Source organism: Leptosomus discolor, chromosome 6, assembly GCF_034619465.1.
Source record: "Leptosomus discolor isolate bLepDis1 chromosome 6, bLepDis1.hap2, whole genome shotgun sequence".
Taxonomy (NCBI): domain Eukaryota; kingdom Metazoa; phylum Chordata; class Aves; order Leptosomiformes; family Leptosomidae; genus Leptosomus; species Leptosomus discolor.
The window spans coordinates 44,774,195-44,788,455 of record NC_141396.1 but is presented as its reverse complement, the minus strand read 5'-3'; the positions used below and the strand labels follow the sequence as shown (position 1 = coordinate 44,788,455).

At 45.9% G+C, this 14,261-nt stretch overlaps 1 protein-coding gene across 2 annotated transcripts in view; it reads left to right on the top strand.

Annotated features, from left to right (window-relative positions):
* Positions 1-1,488: 1,488 nt before the first annotated feature.
* RSU1 (Ras suppressor protein 1) overlaps positions 1,489-14,261 on the top strand; it is a 100,552-nt gene continuing 87,779 nt past the window's right edge. The window contains exons 1-3 of one of the 2 annotated variants that reach the window (XM_086466768.1): positions 1,489-1,528; positions 1,799-1,910; positions 10,154-10,204. In XM_086466768.1, the coding sequence (XP_086322894.1) occupies positions 1,802-1,910; positions 10,154-10,204 (160 nt within the window). In that variant the 5' untranslated portion in view covers positions 1,489-1,528; positions 1,799-1,801. Of the gene's footprint in view, positions 1,529-1,562; positions 1,583-1,798; positions 1,911-10,153; positions 10,205-14,261 lie in introns of those variants that run through there. The other variant, XM_086466769.1, reaches the window with a different exon arrangement.

Below are 14,261 nucleotides of genomic sequence, written 5' to 3'. Positions count from 1 at the left end.
AGAAATAAGCATGCTACAACTGCAACCCACAACTAAACCCTTACGTTCCTCAAAGGAAAAGCTGAAGTTGCACCTCCAGCAGCATCTCTCATTTGCTGGTTTAGGCACCTTTCCATTCATCATCTTGTTTCTGTGATATTATTTTAAGTGTTATTATTTATTAGTTTCTGATTTTATTTTTAGGCTTCTAAGTAACACCATGCAGTGCATAAGAGCACATACGCAAAGTTCAAGGCTGTGGTTCTCAATGGGTTGCCTGGCTTCAGGTCATTTTATAGATTTAGTGATTAATTGCTCTGAGCTTTCCTATCTGTCAAATAACACTAGGTAGGACCTTCTTAGCTCCTATCAAAGACGTTACACCCATAAATGCATACCAAGCAGCAAGGCTGTAACTCCAACATCAGGTGACAGGGTCAGCTGAAAGCACTCAGAACCCGGGCCCAGCCTTGTGACTAGCTTTGCAACTAGAGCCGACCAGAAAATCCACAAAGACACCTGAAGAAATGCAAACCACTGTTTCAATGCTCCCAAATCTTTTTGGTGATAATGTCTTTTGCCTTAGGTAGCCTTCACCAAACTTCAGAGGGCTCTCGGTCAGTTCCTCAGGAGCATGAGCTTCCCAGCTCCGTGGCTCTGCAGCTTCTCCTTTCTCCCGCTGCCGCCTCGCTGGGCCGGAGCGGACCAATCCACCATCCGTCCTGGCACAGCCCCGCCGGTTCCCGGAGCCCTGCCAGGGCAGGGGGAGCAGCTGCCGCCCAGAGCGCTCGTGAGACAGGGCACCCCGTCCGCCCTTCGCCTCCGGGCAAAATGGCACCACGTCCGCCACCCGCCTTCGCGGGTTCGTGCTTGGGGGTGCCTTCTGGGAAACGGGAACCGGCGTTTTGACGGCCTGCGGGGCTCTAAACAGGCCGGGGCTGATGAATCCCGACATCGCCCTAACCCGGGTTCCCCCAGCTGGACAGGCACCCCGGGGGGCGGCCGGATCACCACAGGCCGCCGCCCGGGGAGCAACACCGACGAAGCCGTTTCCTCTCCTCAGGCGCCAGCTCCCGCCACTGGGGCCCAGCAGGCACCACGCGGCAACTCCTCCCGCAGGGCTGCACTCCTCCGCCGGGCAGGCGGCTGTCCGCGGCTGTCCACGGCCGCGCTGCCCAGCGCCCGGCCCCGCCGCGGGACGCCGCTGCCCGTCCCGCCCGCGCCCGCCGCGGCGCTGCAAGAGGAGGGAGGGAGGGAGGGCCTAATCTACGGTGCGCGCTTATTGGCCAGCAAACCTTCCTCCGGCGCCTCTAGCCAATGGTCAGCGGGCCTGCACAGAGATGGCTCGCCGATTGGTCCGACACCTTCCCAGCCGTGGGCGGAACCGCTCGGGCGGGCGGCCGGCCGTAGAAGGCGCAGGGAGGGCCTCCGCTTCCCGGGGGCGGGTCGTGGCGCGCCTGTGCGCGGGGGCGGGGCAGGCGGTGGGATGGGGCGTGGCGGGCGCGTGTGGCCTCCGGGAGCCGTTCACTGTCCCGCCGCAGCGCCCGTGGTGAGTGGTCCTGGGGGTAGCGGCGGGCCTGTCTCGCGCTCGGGGCTGGGCAAGGTGCGCTGGGGCTGGGGCGGGCGTGGGCGCGGGGGGACGGGACGGGACCCCCCCAGCAGCGCGGAGCGGCCGGCGGCACCCCCCGGTCGGGCTCGCTGCCCTCGGTCCCCACCGTGGGGGCCGTCCCCGTCCTGTCCCGGCAGGCGGTCGCGGCCGCGCCCCCCCCCCCCCCCCCCCACCGCCCTGGCTCATGGTGTCCGTTTCTGCCCCGCCCAGACCATGTCCAAGTCTCTGAAGAAGATCGTGGAGGAGAGCAGGGAGAAGAACCAGCCCGAGGTGGACATGTGCGACCGCGGCATCTCCAACATGCTGGACGTGCCCGGCCTCTGTAGGTACCGGGGGCGGCGGGCGGGGAGAGCGCGGACACTTCCTTATTTGTCCCGGGACGAGCCGGGGGCGGGGCGGTCCGGGCCGCCCCGCTGCTGGCTGCAGCCCCGGCCCCTCGGCGGCCGTGGGGCTGCCCGAGCCGCTTCAGCGCAGGGGGCTCTTGGGGGGGAGATTTCGTGGGCGGGGGGAAGCACCGCTTCCAGCCCCCGGCAGCACCACGGCGAGCCGGGAGTGTGGTTAGGAGAGCCCCGCTCCGCTGCACCGGTGAGGCCGGCGTGGGGGGCTGGACTCCCGCCCGCCTCTCCGTCACCGCTGCCCTGCACCTAAGCGTTCCCTGCCTCTCGCCGGTGTCGTTCTGGCGCTTGAGCGATGGAGGCTTTGCCTCCTGCCCGTCCCTGCCTCTCCCCGCTACCGAAGCGAAAGCACCAGCCGAGTAGCACCTCTGCTGGTTTTGGGAAGGGGTAGGGTGATGTTAGCCTGGAGGTATGCGTGGCTGGTCTCTGAAGGACGGTAAGGTAATGCTGTGGCAGATACAGCAGTATCGTACTTGGGGTGTTATGTGACTGTGTGTGCTTCCAAAATTGTGGCAGTAGGTTGTTATTGGTATGTTGCATTGCTCCAGTTAAGTTTCAGCAAACGCAACATACCAATAACGACATCCTGTCACAGCCCTGGAGAACACAGAAATGGAGAGCGAGGCTCTGCATTGCTTTTGCTTTGGCTAAGAGTGCCTCTGATGTTATGGCGCAGCTGACATGCAGTGAGTTAAAGTTGTGACTGGCTGTAGCATGCCACAGGCTGAAATTTTCCTGGATGCATGATATAATAAGAAAAAAGCAAAATCCGAAACAACCAACATAGCTGAAACTCTAACCATATCCTGGTTTAGCTCTTTACTATGTGTGTTAAACTTGATAGGAACCAGGAGTAAGCATATGTAACTCTTTGTACACGATGGAAATGAATTCAGGGAAATGTATGGCTCGCTGCCAACCCACCATTGTCTGCAGAGTCGGGAGCAGACCAAACTGTCTTCAGTCACATCAGTAAAGGATGAAGACTTAAGTACAGTTTCGCAGAACTGGGTTCTGTTCTTACATCCTTTACTGATTCTTTTCCTGCTTCTGAGTTGTGTGTGGAATTTCGGGAAGATTACCTTATAAAGCCCATGTATATGAACTCATGTTAAATAGGAAGGTTCACTGTGTTTCTATTGGGTGAACAGTTGTTTGAGACACAGTAGTGTTTAGCTCACATTAACTACAGGCCCCTTTTCAGAACTATACTTGTCCCTTTCAGATAAACTACCACATCGAGAGTATGGGGCAGTGACAGAGTACTGTTGCTTTTAAGTAGATTTGATGCCTATTATCAACACTAAGACACACAATTAACTAGCCAGCTTTGATCTTTCAGGCAGGGGGAAAAATGTTGAAGCACATCAGTAATGCTAAAGTAAAAAGGCTTTTCTTGTACAAAGACTGTTTGGGTTTGTTGTGCAGGCAGGGTCAGGGACTGTGATGTAGGACACTGTGATCCCTGATACCGAGTTGTTAATAAGCATCTGAAGCTTGTTTGGCAGGGAGGTCCCTACATGAAGCGTAGCCTTGTGGTATCCCAGTTACACTGCACCAGAGAAGTCTGTGTGCAGATACTCTTGGTGCACATCATTTGACTTGATTTAGCCTGGGGATTTGGGGCCTTCTCCAATTTGAGATGGGAATTAGAGGAGGGGGAAATGAGGACCAGTTTCTGTCCATTTGAGACCTTCTTGCTTTTTCAGTTACTCTGCACTCCGGCAGAGAAGGCATTATTAGCTGGGTGGTTTTTTTGTTTTGGTTTGGGTTTTTTAGTTGTCAAGGCATTTGACACTTTCCATCTGGAGAAGGAATAACTTCCTCCAAATATGCCTGTATGAAAGTAATTAATAGGTATTACTTATGGATTTTAGCTAATGGTTTAAGAAAATGTTAAACTTGCTTGTTTTCTAGCCCTGTCATCTGACTCATAATGGATGATCTTTTCGAGTACAGATTGCGTGTTTTGGGTTTCTCTGGCTCTTAGAACTGGTAGGGAAGCTAAAAGAGTCCGACCTGGTGCCTTCCCTTCTAGCTGTGTGGGATATCTTTCCAGTGCAGTGTTAAAGCTTGCCTTTTCAGAAAACTCTGTTTTTTTCCGTGAAATTAAGATCTTTGTTAAAACCAACCATCATGAGTCATGCTCAGTGACTCTTCTTTCACCGCATCTTAATGAGGGCCACTAGTGGATGTTTGGATAAGGATAAGTTTAGGTTATGATTGGAGGGAATATTTTGGTGGTGATTTCCCTGGTTTTGGCCATTTGAGGTTTGAGGACTTACTAGGTTGGAGTGTCCTCCTAAGTTACTGTGTTCAATAGCCCCTGATGGGGATTTTACCTCATGTAGTTATTTACTGGTTGTGCATGCCCTCCCCCCCCAGTGGCCAGTAACCCTTAAAGCAAGCTGTACCCTAAAGTCTTGGTTATTCAAGAGAAGGACCAAGCCTTGTCCCACTGCATATTCAAGTACTTGCTGCAGAGCAGCTGCTGAACTCGTATTTAAGCTTTCTTAATTCACATGGGGTTAATGCAGACCTAAGGATTTGGAAGCAGTGCACTGTATAGCATCTGCTCAGTGCCAATCCTTTTCCTTCAGGTGCAGGCCCATTCTTGTCATGTGTGTTCAAAAAAAAAAAAAAGAAAACATTGTAAATGATCATAGAAAACTGGTGTTCTATGAGGGCAGAGAGGTAGAAAGGGGAATATATACCCTGGCTTGGGTAGGATTCTCTTCTTTTCTTTTGCCTTGACTCCCACTCCCTGTAGCAGTTGTGGGAGAGACAAATGAGACCAAACTTCACTCTGTCAAATACCAGTGTCTCTTTCCAAATCAAGATTAGATACTTTTCCTGTCTGGATGGAGACTGACACTTGAGTGTCTGAAACTGTCTTAGCTTAAACTAGAACACTGGCAATGCCTCCATCTCTTCCCACTTTTGTGTTTAGTAAAGGGAGAGTGGAGTTACCAGCTTGTTTATAATGTGGTGTTCAGATTGAAAAAGAAAAGTTCGGTAGTCCCTGTACAACAGCTTGCTCAGGAGCTCATTGATGTCATTAGAAGTTGAGTTCTAGTTTTGGAATATTCCTCAAATCCAGGCACTTCCGTGTTTTCTCTTAATGACTTAAAGTACAAACTAGAATTGTGCTACAGGCCTTCAGAGCATCTGAATTTTGAAGCCTTTCAGAAATGGAATATGAGAAAACTCTTTTCAAAGATATTCTGTAGGAAAGAGATTTAATTTGAGGCTAAAAATGTCCCTTGATCTAGGTGTTCTGTGCTTTAACTCATCATGGTCATGCAACGACCATGTGAAACAGTTGAAGCCTTTAAAGGCTTTTCTTACTATTCTGGTGATAAAACAAATGTTATACCGTTTGTGAGCACATCGAGCACATCTATACTATAGTTGTGGGTCCATACATGAATAGTTTTTAGAAATGTCTTGCCATTTGGAAGTGTTTTAATGTGTTCTGGTTTTTAATGATTTTTAATTCCATATTGTGAAATAAATAGATCATATTTGTTTACCGTTAGCTGTCCATATTGGGTGCTTTGTAGAGAGCATTATGAGATGTCCTGTAGGGTGAAAAGCTGGGTTCAAGCAGGGCACAATGTGCCTTTTCCCTAGCCTGATGTTTAGGGTGTTTATTGCTAGGACTTTAAACAACCACCAACAATTATGGAATTGTTCTTGGAGCAGGGACCAGTCTTTACTCTCTCGTTTACATATCTTTAAGTGATTGATATGGGGAAGGTATGAATTAAGGAATTATGTTGCCCAAATAACTTGAGACATCTGCTGCTTTGTAGTCTTGTTGTCAGGGAAGGAATAGTGGATGAAATCCTATTTACTCTGTAAGTGTTAATTTGTTCTTGTTATCGTGCCATCTGTAAGCTGTTCATATTTTACATGAAGTACACACTTGTGTGGTAGGAGTTAACATGCCTAGAATTATTTATCAGAAAGTTAGTGCTGATAGAATTGTTTGCTCCTAAAATAACCGCAGCACAGAGGATGGAGGGGCAGGCTACTTGTAAGTAACTTCGTACAATACTGTAATGGAGCATTAACTTCCTCCAGTGGGTCAGACAATGTCTTATCTTGGTTCAGCAAGGTCTCTGGAGTCTTCCTGTGTGTGTTGTTTTTGTTTTGTTTTGGTTTGGTTTTTAAATAAAAGACAAGTCTTGTCATCTAAATATTTCGTGTATAGCTAGCTTGCATGGCAGCAGTATATGAAAAAGTTTTATGCTAGGGCCCAAAGGGGAGAGCTTAAATATTCTTCTTGTGACCCACTCTGTTCTGAAGCAAGAGTGGGACTGGGACCATAATGAGAATTTGTAATTACTATGCAAGCAAATTGCTCTGGCAAACGGTTGTGTCCTGACCCTCAAACTTCTGTGTGGGTATTTGGTGCGTTCTTGAGATGAAAATAACCAATTGCCTGTATGCTAATTACTGGAATGGTGACGAGGCATCTGAGATCTGCGGTCCTCAAGGACCTGCTGCCTAGTGTCTAGGAGGTCCTCCGGTGCCATCAAAACAAGGGTATCATCATTCCCCCGTGGGAATTGTGGTGCCCTTCGAATCTTGGGGGCTGGTGCTCAGGGCGAGCCATCTGACCTGCCGAGTGATCCTCGGCGAGTCCTGCGAGTGACGTGTACCTGAGCTATGTACGTCAAAGCAAAGTGGCCCCACCAGGCTCCCCTCAGCCTTCTAGATGTTACTTGAGGGTGTTAATTAGTTGCTTAAGACAGATGCCTTTATCAGATGAGCTGATAGTTTAGTTGTCATGCGGAATTGGCTTTATCTATAGGAAGAGGAAAACCATCAGCTGTTCCCACTGCACAGTCCTTTTCACAGGAGCAGGCGAGTGTCAGCGTACAGAAAAACTTGGCATTTCCAGGGTCTGGTTGTTCCACACCGTTTAATGTTAAGTGAGCAAATTCCCCTCCCTGTAAGGAGTGACCAAATGCCACTTTGTATCTAGGCTCCCTTTCTTAAAATGGTTGCGAATCTATCTTCCCACTGGTAGTAGCTTTGGAGCTCTCAAGATTGAAAATCTTTTTGTCTAGGCATGGCTAAAATGCTGCTGGAAGTAGTCCAGAGCCAGATACCTAAACCTTTGCCCTTTTCAAAATACTATCAGGATGCTGCCTTTTTTGTTCCTTTGGGGGATGTCAGCCTGCTTCGCTGGTCAGAGATGCAATGGGATGCTTTGTCACGCATCAGGATTGACTGAGATAGTGGGATTTCAGACAAGGTGTCTAGGCTTCAGTCAAGCAGTGGCAGTCTTGGGCAGTAAAGTCCACATTGAAATGTCTTTGGTATAGGGATTTTGGCCTTGAAATTTTTGATGTTGGGACTTTGTTCTATTCTGTATGGACGTGTGAGAAGAAACGCTTCTGAAAAGAAACTCCGTTGAAGAAGACAGGGATGTGACAAGTACAGAGAGTGAGTAGTGAGAATAATGCTTGTGTTGTTAAAGGCCAGCAGTACACTTCTCTGCTTTAAAAACAAATCTTAAACTGAGGTGGAAGCAACTTTGTACAGTATCAAAAACTGATAATGGACTTTTTTTTTTTTTTAAAAAACAAAATCTTTACTTTCCAATGGTACTGTCATGGTAAGGGCAAAGGAGAAATTCTGAAATGTCCCTGTACCTCAGACTTTGAAGAACAAAGCTGGAATGCCATTTCCTCATTCTGGTGCCAGCAGCCAGAGCCCTGCTCTTTGTAGTGCTCCACACTTCAGCCTTCAAGGCACTCTTCAGTGTCCTTAACATGCAGAGCTGCCTGACATGCAGGCATGGTGGTTTGTAGAGGCACGGTGGCGTAGCTAGTCTTCACCATTGCCACTGTGAGAGAGACCAAGAGTACAAAGCTGCTCGAAGTCTTGGGTACATGTTGTGTGCTTTTTCCTGCCTTTTTGATAACCTAGGATTTATTTGAACATTGGAGGCTTGGGGAAGATATTACTTGGCTGCTTGGACCTTTCCTGATTTGGTTTATGAGGGGTAAAAGGGCCCTCTTGGTCAGGAGGCCATGATGGGGATAGGCACATGAGCCGTTTGGATTGTGGTGGAGAAGGTGACCATTACTCCCCTTGTGGGGTGGGAGGAAACGGGCTGCGGCAGAGTAGGTAACTCCACTGCCTGATAGGAAAATCATTGTTTCTCTTGAAATACAGTGCAGCAAGGGTGATTTTTTTTGTTGCTGATGATGCAAAGCCTCAGAGCTCTAGAATGACTTGTTTCTGAAGTGAAATGCAGGAAAAGATGTTTTTTTCTGGCATTGGTGATGTCAGTTTGTGGATCTGGCTGTGATCTAGATTAAATTGCCTTGGGGCTGGAGATGTCAGACTAGAGCACTTCTCATCTCAGGATGCCAACTGGTAGGGTTGCCCTTCTGCGGGTTGTATTCTTACTAGGCAGGCTTGGATAGCAAGGACCCGTGAAATGTTGACTTTCACTGATTGTCACAGCTATTAAAATATCTAAACCAAAAGAAATAAGGCATTTGTTCACAAGCTTGTAACTAGCTCCAGTGTCTTGTCTCTTTTTTTTTTTTCTTTTTGTAATTTGCATTCCTGTATTTAGCTATATGTGTAAGCAGTCAGTAGTGTTAAATGGTTGTTTATGGTTCAGATGCTGATGTGCCTTTTATGTTTTAAAGCTTAGAGCTTTTCGTGGAGGCTGCTGCTCTTGTCTGCCCTTCAGTGCTTCTTTTTCTACAACACTCTTACAGGCTTTCTATGGGCTTCTTTCTCTGTCCTGTTCTGCTTTGAGGTGGTGCCAGCAGTACTTGGAGCACTCATAGTTTAGGTGAAGTTTAGGGTGGGTGCACTGTTTCTTCCTTTCTCCTCCCTGCCTTTCCTTCCTCCTATAATTTGCAATTGCACAGAGAACCACAGTGATATTTTGGTTCTTTTTTCTTTTTTACACTTAACTTTGATCTGTTCCTGCCTTTAAGCAACTGCTTTCATTCTGCTAACAGGTCATATTTGCCTGTGGCAAGCCATGAGCTGAAACAGGTTGCTTTATCAGTAAGTAAAAGCTCTCCAAGCTGTTTCCTCCAACTTGCAATTTAGTGTAAGTACTGATTAGTGTGACCAGTTTTCACACACACTCACCAAGATGTCTTCGTTCCCTAAGGCAGTAAGGTCACTGTGGGCTGTTTCTAGGCTAACATTAGCGACACTTGTTGCATAACGCTACAACTGTCCTTCAGGCAGGAAAAGTTCCCAGCTGCCTAGGAAGGGTGGCGAGATAGTTTCTAGAGCTGTCTTGAAGAGGCTGCACTGGAAGTAAGGAAAAGGTGTAGGGAAGGAAAATCTCTCAATTTTTCTGGTTCCAATAAAAACCAACAAACTTTACAGGGAGGGGAAAGGTGTTTGAGAATTCTTTCAAGGTGCAAGTTTCTCTTCTGACTATTTAGCATACTCTTCTGAGCACATGCCTTTGTCAGCTGTGGGCTATGGAGCTTCTAGGGACAGTGATGGTGGTGTGGAGGGTGGATGTAGGCAAGGAGGCATGTAAAGGATGAAGTGTAGGGGCAGTGCCGGTCTCTGTAGCTGCCCTGTGCCCCACACTCGTTTGTTCAATAAGGTGAAATCTGAGGGGCTTTGGTCAATCAGATCATTCAATTAATTTCAGTAAATATTGCATGTTGTCATCTGGCCATTTGCCATGCAACAATGGTGCTAGTCTGCTACTGTGCTTTGTGGGTGCGAGGTTGTACATGCAGCTATTGGTGCTTAGGACTTAAATCTGGCAGTGACTTGGTAAGGAATTGGGAACACGCAGAAAAGTAATTGCTCATGTGGCGTATGTTCTGTTGGGATAAATGTTGGAGTACCTCTCAATTTTTCCTTGGGAAGGATTCAAATACAAATAAGAAAGGTGTTTGTGTGTCCAGAACAGAGCTCTGCCGAGAGGCACCAATACTTGCTGCTCAAGTTGTGTTTGGTGCAGTAACAGAAATGTGAGGGGCAGGGGAGTGGCTGGGTATGTCCTTAAGTTTCGAGCTTGTCTTGTTTGGTGTGACAGTGCACATGAATCTGGAGTTAGGGGAGCGGAGAGAACAACTTGCCTCTTCTTTAGCTGAAATAGATACAAGCGCTCAGTTGCTGTCTTCATAAACTAACTTGTTTCTCTGTTTGTTTGCAGTTACGTTGTCTCATATCACACAGCTGGTTCTGAGTCACAACAAGCTTACAAGTAAGTATACTCCTGATTTTGGACTTCATTACAGCAGTTGAGCAATATTGAAAAGCTGACACTGCTAGTTTGATTTTTTTTTTATTTTTTTTTTTTTAAATAGAGCACTGTGTCACTGTTAAGACTGCTTCTTGGTGAAACACTTTATGAAAAATAAAGAGATTGAGGATGCGACTTAGCAGCAATGTTCAACATGCCTTTCCAACTTCAATACAGATCTGCCACATACTGGAAGATCTGTAATTCTCAGTTTTCTTACCAGTTCAGCCAAAAATCCATTCCCTACCATGACTCTGAAGTCCTTATGTTTAGGCGAGGACTTTTGAATTTTTTTTGGCTGTATCAGAAATGATACGGCTTGCATGTTAGTAGATAGATAATGAATTTGACTGAAGCAAGTGAAAACAAATTACAGCTCAGCTGCATTATATCTATAACCAAACATATGTGAGCTTCAGGCATGAAAGTCAAGCAGTCTGCTTCTGTGAAAAGAAAATAATCTTTTGAGTGTAAGTTCTCTGGTACTGCACACACCACCTGCAGTTCTTACCTTGTGGATCCTATTTCCCCTAGTAAAGAAGCCCTTAAGTGAGGTGTTGGTGAACAGCGTGCCATGAGACATAAACATGAGACTTAGTGGAGGCAGATAGCGGACTGACTTTTGCAATGCAAAAAAAATTTGTTTTTTTGTAAGGAGAATGCTTCAGGCTTGCCCATCAGCGTCTTGTGCAAACACTTCTGCTTTTTGGTTGTTGAAATAGAAGCAGTGAGTTTCATCTGATCCATGTTACTGTGCATCTTCTAAAGAGAACAAAAGCATTGGCTGCTTTGATGTTCTGCTTGTCCTTGTCCGTGCACGTGCCAGTGGATTGCTATCTCAACCAGTCCTTCCCTTTTTGTGACTGAATTTTTTGAGAGTGCATGAAATGGGGAGGGAAGTGGAACCATCAAAGGGGGTGCCTGTTGAGATGACTGGGTAGGTGCTGTAGCATGTACCAGGCTATACCAAGGAAAACTTTACAAATGGAGATGGGTTTAAAAAAAAAAAACCCACAAACAAAAAAAACCCCAACAAACCAACCAATAAACCCTAGCCTATTGAACTCTAAACTGCTTGCTGCACAAACTGTAAGATAGTATGCGTTATTTAAAACATGTATTCATGTGAAAATCTCACTTAAGGCTCTGAGCATTTGCAGAGGGTTAAGCATGAGGAAAAAATGAAAATATTCTTTCATTCTAGCACGTAAAGACTTTTCTGGATGCATTTTATTGGGTACTAATGTGTAGCATAAAGGGTCTGTAGAGTAGTAGTAAATAAATAGAATTATGGGCAGTCTGTGAGTAGCTGTGAGAAGTATGGATTAGTTATTCTAGGCCCTGTTTCTGATTGCATAGCGTCCTCTAGACTGGCATCTTGCTGCTTGTTTTTGTCCCTATTCTAGTTTTCAAAGAAATCTCAATTTATTTATAAAAATATGATCAGCAGTTTCCAGCCATCTAACATGTAAATGATTAGATGATTAAATTAATGGACAAATTCAGGCAGGGAAAATCATCAGCATAGCTATTAAACAGCTCTACCCCTGGTTTAGAAGGTCATGAACTTATGAATAGCTGGAAGCTGAGAGAATGTTTTGGGAAAGCATTATGGTAACCTTGCTTTGGGTATATTGCTGTTACACCTGTTATCAGCCACTGATGGAGTTGAGCTATGGGGCCACCCAGCTTGTGGCTTTTGTGTTACCTCAGGTCACTGTGAGGAGATGCCTGTCTCTAAACTTGAGCTGCTGAAAAGCTAGGCAGTGACTGTATCCAGCCACTTCAGCTTTTGGAGGGCCATGGGCACCTTGAGATAGCAGTTCACTCTGCACACCTCTGTCTAGTGCTGGTGGTCAGACAGCTCATCCAAAGTTGGGCACCTGGTGCTGCCAGGCAGAACTTCTCTCTGGTACCTGTTTGTTGCTCTGGTATCTTCTGTCTGAATGGCTGCTGGCCTGGCAAAAGGATGAAACAAGTTGTAAGCATTACTTGTGTAAACTTGACTATTCTTTCCCTGGGATTTGTAAAAGTCCTACAACTTTTGGAAGCTAACAGACTTCCAAGGACTTAATCATCTCTTCCACGTGACAACTTAAAAATCTTAAACATAGCTAAAGGGTGAGCTCAGCTGAACAGACAGCTGGCTGGTTAGGTAGCAGATACCTGTCTTGCTCTGAGGAAGAGAAGATGGGCTGAAACTCCTGCAAGGAGACTTGACTCGGGGTGAACTTGCCTGTCTGAGAACTGAGCCTGGGGAGGGTGACATGCTTCAGCATGAGCACCAGAATTCAAAGCTAAGTAACTAACCTGTGTCCTACCTATGAGTCTTAGCTGTAGCACTGACTGGGCGAGCAAAAAAGATAATAAGAGGTGTCCAGGGAGGATGTGTTTGGGTCAACTTTAACTATTCAACAACCATCCAGAGTACACCACTTGTTTAAAGCAGCTGTAGTTTTCAAAATACCAGTTTAGGGATTGCCACTACTCTAAAATTGTGCTATATTAAATCTCAACTTCTAATTACTGCTTTCCTCTAAAGTAGCCCTTAGATCAGCAGGCTGCAAGTCTATCTGTTCTCTCAGCCAAGAGATGCTGTCAGCCTTCCTGATTGTGATGTTCGGGTTTCTTTTATGGGAAGATAAACCCACTGCTGCTCCTGAGAGGTAACTCATTGAGTCCAGAACTTACTATTCTTTCATAAATTGATGTAGACATTTAAATAGACAGCACATATTTTTAAAAGGCTAAATTTCAAGTTCATATTCTTGTATTTGACACTGTTGACCTAATCTTTTAAGCTAGGTAATTAGTTGTCTTAGCAGATTTTTCTTAAAATGACTAGGAAGCTGGTGGCAGTGACACTTGACATGCTACACTAAGGTCATATTAGCATCTTCTACTAGTTTTCTGCCATTTAAATGAGTGTTCTGCTTGCTTTTTTTCTGCTGTTTAGAGTAAATATGTCTATCTGGAAGAATAAATACATGTAAAAACTGGATATGCATATTTTTAGGTAACCATAATGCATATTTTTGCCAGCAAACTATTAAAAGTAAGTAAAGTTTCATTGGCAAGTATGAGGACCACACTATTAAATCCATCATACTGCTTAGAATATTTTTGTGGCCTGGTTTTTGTTAATATTTTTAGTATGCCATTCATACTGCTGGTGCCTGTGCATTTACGTGTCTAAATCCTTCATTATCAGAAGTACTCAATCCATGTTGATTTTTCAGGAGAATATTCGGCTGGATTTTTTTTCAGCTGGGCAGTGCTGTGCTAATGGACGAATCTTGGACTGGCTGCTTCTGCTCTCGGTACTTCTGAAACAGTTGAACTTTGCTCGATGATAACTTTTTGTGCTTCAAAATCAGAAGCAAAACTCTAGGGGAAGCTAAATAGCTGCGATTCCGCAGTCTTGCTAAACCAGTTGCTGTGTGACAAACCTAGGACGATTCCACTTTGGGGTCTCCTGTGAAAATCCAGTTGAAAGCAGAGGGAGAAAGTGAGTGTTTTTATGTTTTCTTAACTTAATGTAGACATGGGCTAGTCTCTCCATATATTGTACTGAGAATTTTTTGTTCCATCAGTTAGCAATTTAAAGCCTTCTATCCAGTATATAGCTGAGAAGCAAAATTAAAGACAGTCATGCTTATGCTATTAGGCTGCATAGGCTGTCTGATCCTGACTCAGGTGTCTTTTGAACCCATTAGCTAACATCAAAATAAGTGGAATAGGAGTCCTGACAAATGTTCCTCGAATTTGTGGAAATGAGTAGCCAAATAGTAGAGATTGGCTCTTTGGTGTGGTGGATTAATTTGTGTAGACCTGACCAAGTTGTCTTTGTTCTGTGTCTTTTGATTGTAGCTGGGGGACATGCAGGTGAAATTTGCCTCCTGCTCAGTGGGGTTGTTAGTAGGACATGAATAGTGGTAGGGCATTGGGGTAGCTGTGCTGGAGGGGTATGGAGGGAGCTGGAGCCACAGGACACACTTCTGTAGAAACTATGCTGGAT